Source organism: Polypterus senegalus, chromosome 4 (genome assembly GCF_016835505.1).
Source record: "Polypterus senegalus isolate Bchr_013 chromosome 4, ASM1683550v1, whole genome shotgun sequence".
NCBI lineage: Eukaryota > Metazoa > Chordata > Cladistia > Polypteriformes > Polypteridae > Polypterus > Polypterus senegalus.
Window position 1 is genome coordinate 56,094,736 of NC_053157.1, and position 8,790 is coordinate 56,103,525.

General features: G+C 32.8%; 1 protein-coding gene across 17 annotated transcripts in view; it reads left to right on the plus strand.

The window, feature by feature from the left end:
* Nucleotides 1–8,369, plus strand: part of LOC120527354 (protein prune homolog 2-like) — a 156,283-nt gene extending 147,914 nt beyond the window's left edge. For 9 of the 17 annotated variants that reach the window (XM_039750662.1, XM_039750663.1, XM_039750668.1 and 6 more), the window contains one exon: nt 6,614–8,369. In XM_039750662.1, coding sequence (XP_039606596.1) covers nt 6,614–6,647 — 34 coding nt within the window. In that variant the 3' untranslated portion in view covers nt 6,648–8,369. Of the gene's footprint in view, nt 1–6,013 lie in introns of all 17 variants that reach the window. The other 8 variants (XM_039750665.1, XM_039750670.1, XM_039750671.1 and 5 more) reach the window with 2 other exon arrangements.
* The last annotated feature ends 421 nt before the right edge of the window (nt 8,370–8,790 follow it).

The following is an 8,790-nucleotide window of genomic DNA, read 5'->3' on the forward strand; positions in this document are numbered from 1 at the left end:
TCATAAATTAAGAAGAGTATTAATATACAAACATTTTGAGCCTTGGTATTGTTTTATACCTTAGATAGACATAGACAAAAATTTAAAAAATTAAATTACTGAGCATGTTTAGGAAGATTGTTCTACAATTAGATAACTTCCCTCCTTATCATCTAAACTAGTAGGTTCAGAGTCAGTCTCTGGCACAACAATGAAACTAAAATGTCTAGAAACAAGTTCTTGTTATGTTCTACGAAGGAGAAACCAGCAGAAATGGGACCTAGCAACATGAACTGCATATATAGCTTTTATCGTAGATACATTTTACATTCATGTAATTTGTTGTTTGTACATTAAGTTAATCAAAAATGTGAATTAACAATTCTAAAATATTACATAAAAATTATATTATTTTTCTTATTTTCTTTATTTTAACAGCTTTAAAGAAAATATCAGATTTAGTAACCTCTAGACATATTTTATTCAATAAATGCACAAAAACATGTGAGGTACAAATTAAAGAATTTTAAAATCTTACAGTCTAAGCTACAGTAAATGCTTCAAAGTTCAGTGAATTGTCACACATTAAGTAAATTACAAATTATAAAGTAGTGCTTCAATTTTATACATTTATTTCCTTCTTTGAAAAAAGGCCTAATTTGTTTTTATCAGAGATTCAACAGTTTAAACATAAATCATTGCATTTTCTTTTTTTTATACAGCTTAGTAAATATTAAGTACATTTCTACAAGTATTTTTCTTGCCATTTTAGCAAGTACATTGTCTGAGTTTTTAATTTGTCATGCATTATATTTTTTCAATACCATATAGTGCTCTAGTGAGGCAGACAACTAATGGAAATTTATGATGAATGCTTTGCTTTCTGTTACATGCTTCTGAAATAAAGTGGTAATTTGTGCTAATTTTACTCCTCTACACAAAAACTAGATTTGTTAGAAAGAAATCCCTGGTCTTAAGGTTAATAAGTGTTAATAAGCTGCAAACCAACATTCTGTCAAGTTTAAATAACCTCCTTAAAACTGACTGTCAAAGCTGACACCCAGCTAATTTCTGTTTAACTGCCACAGTCGTATGATGCTGGTAAATTTTGCTCAAACTCAATTAAATATGTAAAAGTGATTGAATTTCAACTATTCTAACCATCTCAACCAAGCACTCCAATTATTATTATTAAATTATCCTTTATTAACCCATTGTATATAATAATAATAATAATAATAATTTTAAAAAATAATGATTTTTATGTATATATCATCTTTCCCATTCTCTACTAAAGTGGCCACTGGGTGTATTTTAACCACTACAGCTTTCAAATTTATGAACAGCTGAGTGTAAAATGTAATTAATCTTAAATAAATGACTGAATAACAATGTGATTTAATTTCTTTGCCATTCAGTTATGTAAACTTGAATTCTTTTTCATTTTTATTTCATTTTAAATTTTGTTGTAGATAATAAACTTGAAAAAAATACATTTACAATACAGGAAGCACCAAAGCATATTTTTCATATTTAAAACTTAATTTGTATCCTCACCAGAGAGCAATGAAATACCATATCTATTGATTCATACTTCATTCATATTTTTGGAGAAAAAACTACTACCTTTAGATTTTGGGATATCTACGGTGAAATTTTAGTAAATATATTTTTCAAGATACTCATTTGAACTTGGCGTGTGTGCATTTAGCATATAATGTACGTCAGCCAGCAGCACTACAAAAAAAAACATCAACACAGGAGTCTAGTAATCATGCAAAGAAGGGAAAGGGGGATAGAGTGTCAGCACAAATAGTACTCTTCAACAAAAAATAAGGGATTTCATAAAAACAGGCTTCCCATTATAATCACAAGAACTGTGATATTCACAATAGCTGACCTTAAAAATCAGACACTCTAATCTTTGCAAAGAATGAATGTGCTAATAATACCTGAAGATTCCTTTTTTTTGTAACTTAGTTTTCTAAGAACACGTGTGACGTGCGAAAAAAATGCTGGCACTGAAATCAACAATGCCATGCAAAACATCATACATCAATGAAAAGGCATTTTTTCAAGTTGTGAATTTGTCATTGTGAAAGAATAGGGCTGGTCCGGATGGACAGATAGATAGATAGATAGATAGATAGATAGATAGATAGATAGATAGATAGATAGATAGATAGATAGATGAGAAAAGAGACACACTAATGGCATAATAGGAAAAGTGAACTAAGATATCTGAGTACAGCGCACAATCATTCACAAAGAATGTTCTTTCAATTCCGTATTACACAGTACCTTCTTTAATTACTTAAGCTTCCGAATGCCAATAAAACATGTCATGTTTGGCATAAAGTGCATGAACTTACAAGAGTGACCTGAACTGACAAGCTGTGGAGTTGTAAGCCACCTTCAATGTAACAGACAGTATTAAATACAGAAACAACAATAATACAGCTCCTATGCATGGTCATTTTACTTATTTATTTTTTGGTCAAATTTAAGACCTTGCTGTTTTCATTATGAAATCGTTCAAAAAAAACTTTATAAGAATAAACAATAAGATTACTATGAAAGTATGGCCCCAAAATGATTAGAAATTAGTTTGACAATCAGAAACATTTTTTTAAAGTGAAGCAACTGTCACAGGTTATGATAAAGAGAATGAAGTATTCTATGAACATTAAAAAAGGTCATTTCTGTGCATAGAAATTAATAATAAGGATAATAAGATGTTTGTTAGAACATGTTAATAATATGATGTAATAACAGTCAGGAACAACCATAAAGGTTTGGGGAATTTGTAAAGTAAGATCTTTACAGACATGGAGTTCAAATGGAAGTGTTACATAGAAGTCAAAATGACGATGTGTATCTGGGAGACAGGAAGAGGATGGAGCTTGTGGAAACGGAACTGGAAGAGATGTAATCAGAAGGGGGGATCTTGGCAGGTGGAAATGATGGCAGTATGAAGCGGGTTCTGTTGAGGGTTTACAGACGAAAAAGAGGAGCGAATATTACTGGACAGCCCCACACCCTGGCTCGACTGAGAAACATTTATTTTCTAGCCCATAAACTGCCTACTAAACGCATGTGTGTGACAGTGGATAATAAGATCTCCTGATTGTGCAGTACTTTCTTATACTTTACCTTATAGTATTTTACACGTGTTACACAGCATTATTTATTTTTATGTTTATCTAATGCAAGTAACTTAACCAAATTACCGTGAATTACCAAAGGTTATAAATTATAACTTCATTTAAATCACCTACAGCATAATAATACAAAAGGGGCTCCATAATACTCTCTGAAAAACTCTTCATGTTGACTAGAAACAAATGAGAAATTGTAGTGCAGATGTTTATTTTAAACAGAAATCTTTTAATAAGGAATAAGGAAACTAATTTATGATCACCTGAGGAATGTAAAAATTCCAGTATTTCTTGATAGATACATGATTAGTTGCAGTGAATTCTGAAAGTGAACAATGATGTTTAGTCATCACTAAGGAATGGTATTTTTTAACTGTTCCTTCTCACAATGCACAAAATTACAATATGTATCATACCTTCCATATCATAATATTCACACAAAAAGTGGTCATCCATTTCAAGTCGAATATACAAAAGGGTGAGCAATAACATGTAAACGTAATATTTAAAGTGTGTTATCCAATCTGGATGAAAGTGTTTACTATACATAGCTTGACAAGCAGTAAACCTTTTCTAAAGGGACATTATATATTTGGATTTGGTCTGTGCTTCTTTAAGCAGTGTATTATAATATATATAATATATATTAATAATGTTTTCAAAACTACAACGTCTGTAATTTCTAGTTTACTACTCATACTTGCCTATATATTTTGAAGCTTTTGCTACTGATAGTGGAAAATAATACCTTTTTAATTAGTCAAACATCTTAGCACCTCTTAATTAGCAAACCTTCTTTTCTCTTTATTTCTGGTATTAGAAGATTAAAATTAGGCTTTTTTCCAATACAAGAAATGGAATTGTTGTAAGAACTAAAGTGATTGTTGGCTTGACTTTAAAGTAGTAAAAAATATCAGTAAAATACTAAATGGCAACAGGGAACTGCAAGAATGTGGTGCATTTTATTGTTAAAAGTAAGCAAATATTGTTAGGAACATTTTTGAAAATAGGGCACTGACAGATTCCACGTTTTAAGAAATGTAAAACATTATGTCCCCAAATGACATCACAGACACGGAGCAAAGTAAGGATTTGCTTAAATGAATGTTGTTTGAATTTTAGTGATTTGTGGACAAGGCCTTTTTATTATTTATTCAAGGTATAGAAACGCTGCTATAATTAACGTTCTTATAGCTTTGCAAAGTTTAAACAGCTGAGTGGGTTTTGCTTCCTAGAGGTAATCATAGCCAAAGGAGTCATTCATAAGTTATTATAATTTAATAATTTTTAAATTTCACCTTTTTAAAAAGTACTGAAAGTACCCTAGGACAAAACAAAAATTACTAGTATTTTATTTACAGGCATACTTAAATTCTCACGACTTTTTTAAATTCAGTTCAGAATCACAGGAAGCCAGAGTCTATACCATCACCACTGGGCTCCTGGGCAGTGGATGGACCATTGCAGGGCCCACTCACATGGGGGGACAAACACTAGAATAATCAGTTCACTTAACATCCATTGGGATCCTAGCAGCTGTAGCATGAAAATTCTGATGGGTCCATACATTCCTTTGTGCGTGCAGATCTTCTCTACAGTTAACATTAACTTAGGAACTATTTTGCTAATGACTAGTGAATCATACACATTCATACGCCATTTATGTCCCAAAAAACAATCAGACAATGGCATGTTGGTGCCTGGGCTGTTTTGATATTGACAACAGATCATTGTGATACCCTCTGACATGTCCACATCTGACAAAATACAGCCATATAAATTTGTTATAGGTTCACAGAGTACAGCAGAAATTTCTTTTTGCATATGCTAATCAACTTGCATGACGTTACCACTCTCCAGGGCCATAATTAATGAGTATAAGGATCTTACTTTGAAACTCCTGTCTTCTTTAGCTGCAAAATCTCAGATCATAGACACATTACAATTTAAAAAATGGCTCAAAATGTAAATACATGTTATTAGCTATTATTATTACATGTGGAAATCAATACATAAAAAAACTTTGAGTAGCTGGCCCACCCACATTAGAGCTCTTGACTATTTTAGTTTAGAATCATGATTTATCTCTTTAAATAAAATACGTGAGTAGAAATCGAAGAGAGAAAATGCAAGTACCAAAGTTTACTGACCTGCTCAGCTTCACACATCATTCAGATGATATCCTAAGAAAAAAAGATCTGCAATGTATTGATAACCTGATGTGGCAGAATAAAATCACTGGTAAAACTGTCAAATTAAATATTTGATATTAGATTTGTATCTAATTAATGAGTGGGGTTTGAAAAGAAAAAGACAACACCTTCAGCTACTTAATCCTTTAAAAGTTTGAAAAGGAGTGTTCAGATTAACTCTTTAGACATGCTATTTCTATTTCTGTTGAAGGTTAACTCTTTTGTGTTAAATGATTTTAGTCCCGCTTGTCACAAAGACAGCAATGCGGAGCAGTCCATTGGTCCATAGCTACAGCTGTAGTTCTTTGGTTTTTCCAAAATTGTGCAGCCACTAAGACAGCAGAGGTTGAAGCATTGAGCATTAAGTGTAAAAAGCAATTCCACATTCCACGTAAAACAATTTTCAAACTTGTAGTGAAAGCGTGTGCTGTCATAGTGTTATGTGTGGTGCTGTATTAATTAATCTAATTAATCAATTTCTATACAAATTGTATATTTTTAATATCTAAACCATTTCCACAAAATGGCTAAAAGTGTTAATAAAGAAAGCCTTTATTTGGCTTTGAAGCCGCAGCAGATTTTTGAGCATGTTAAGGTTTGACTATATTGCTGCTTTTTCAACTCTTTCCTTCTGTCCTTCTCCCTGTCTCTTCCTTCATGCTTGCCACTCCCAACTTCTCCAAGAAGACCTTCCTCCTTATAACACTTGAAACACTGAAAATGAAGGGACGATGAAGTGTAGAACTATTCATCTGAGACTGTGGCCAGTCAATTCAAGCATGGTGCAGAGAACTGAATATAAACATTATATGATTTTAAAATGAACGGTGTACAATCAGAAAAAAATCATTTTTCCCAATGGATGTTAATATTTCAAATAAAAATGATACATGATTGGTATTTGATGGTCTGATCTGGACCTTAACTGCCTCCTCGATACATTTTACCTTCATGCCTAATAAAACTAGGAAAAGAGTAGAATCATTCAAAGCAGATGTACTGTGCTTTAAATATTATTGGACACTTTGCAAACTGCCACACTAACGCCATTCAATTTCCATATGGTAGCCACATCATTGGCATGCATGTGTGAACTTTGGCAAACGTACTTGTGTTCATATTGTGAAAAAACGTACTTGTGCATTAAATATTTAGTATTATTTGTAACATTGAGTTTTTCATTGTGTTGTCATGAACTGAATGTGTAGTAATGGCTAATGCAAATATTGTAAAAGTGACACTCCTTGTTCTAACACTCCAACTTTGCACCTGTTTATTTTTTAGAGTTGATAAAAACCCCATGGAAGGCAAAGCTTGAACCTTCAAAGCCACTTTTCACAAAACAACAAATCAGATGCTCTGGTGACCTCTAGTAGTGTTTATTTTTTATTTTTGTATTATTATTTTCTTTAATTGTACATACATTTGTGTTCTATCTCTTACTGTAAATCAAAATGCATACTGTTCAAGCAGAGATTTCTTTGTGAAATGCAGTTGTATTGTTAACTCTTTTCATTTAGCATTTGTGTTTTTATTTTTACAAGTGTAAGACTGTATTTATAAGGATCCCTATAGTCAGTAAATACAGCAATTAAAAATAACCCTGCTAACACAAATTTAGCATGTTAATGCCATGTATATTGGTGCATTTCCTATTCATGTTCTCTTCCATAATGAGACTGGGGTGTTTTAGGAATGTTTCAACTTTCAAATTGTACAAATATGTAAAGATGTGTAATTTATTTCAATTTGTTCACATTAGCAAGGGCAGATATTTTTTGTCTAAATTCCTTACTTGTACATTTGCCACCGATTCTAAATATTCTAGTCAGTTTGTGGTCATCTGGTATGCTAGAATTCAGCTAATTCTGACAGTACAATGGCAGTAATTTTAAAAAGCAACACATTCTTAAAAAATTATAAGCAAGCACACATAAAATCTTTTTTCATAAAGTGAACTGAGGAAAGAAAAAAACAAAAATGTCTATCACTCCATGACTATTTGTGTCAGGACATTGGATGGTATAACCAAAATGCCCCGCTTCAGTTCTCATTAGGATTTTTCTTTGAATTTGAAAGAACATTGGAAATGCAGTCTATTTTTTTTTTTTTTTGTCTGTTTTTCTTTTAATAGCTGTATTTTCGATCCTGAATAAAAGGTTATTTCTGACCATATCAGAATTTAGTTAACTAAGCAAGTGTTACTTTCCTCCATTTCTGAACCAGCTTATCCTGGTCATGGATGCGGTCTAAATCAGCAGAATTCTGCTCTTTTTTAATTATTTCTCGTTTCTTTGATTGTTGTTAATATTCTTACTTTATCGTAGATAGAAAGGTTAAAGTTTTCCACATAAGCTGTAGGTCAGGGGTTTACATTGAAACATGTTGCAATTAATCTGGAGAAAGCAGATCAAAATGTGGATGTTTTTGTCAAAAGAAGCATAATATGTAGCATGAAACTTCCAGTATCCTCAATTATGAACTGGATTGATGCAAAAATCTGCCATGATGCTGTAGCTCCAATTTGGCCTCTGCTGTTTAGCTTGCAGACTGTTATGTTGGAAAGCTTTAAAAATAAATCTAGCAATAAAACATTTATTTACAAAATGACAAATTTGTTTGAAATATAATTTCCACTTTATATTGCAGGACAATTTTCTCTCTTCATGTTTGATCTTCTGAAATTCTCATGACAACACATATGTGTACTTGCTTGATAAGAGTTTATCAATGTATGGAGTTGTTGTACTCATGTGTTTGTCATCTTCCTCAAATCCCAGCCTGTGTGCTTTCAAGTCCATTTACCAACCTTAGCATTATGAGAGTGGAGAGGGGCATGTGTAAGTAGGTTTTGTTCTGTAAACGTCTCTTGTTATGTTACTAAACAAGCAGCATTCACTTGGGCTGGTGGAGTCACACACAAAATTATTGATTTTAGGACAGGATGCTGCATTTGAAGTTCTGAAAATCTCTTTGCAAATGTGTTGTATAATATACAAAACCCTAATGTTTAATGACACTATTAAAAACTTTTAGCACATGCGCTTGTTATGTGTTGTTTCGTGTTTTAAACTTGCCCAGCTAGTTGTATATTGACTCTTTGCACCTATTTTTGAATCACAGCCTACTTGGTCTCCGAGCGAAGTTCATATGCACTTTCCCAAAGCGAATTTCCCCATAAGAAATAATGGAAACTCAGATAATTTGTTTTACAACCCACAAATATTTATATTAAAATGATTAATATAAGGGCGGCATGGTGGCGCAGTGGGTAGCGCTGCTGCCTCGCAGTTAGGAGACCCAGGTTCGTTTTCCAGGTCCTCCCTGCGTGGAGTTTGCATGTTCTCCCCGTGTCTGCGTGGGTTTCCTCCGGGCGCTCCGGTTTCCTCCCACAGTCCAAAGACATGCAGGTTAGGTGGATTAGCGATTCTAAATTGGCCTTGGTGTGTGGGTGTGCTTGT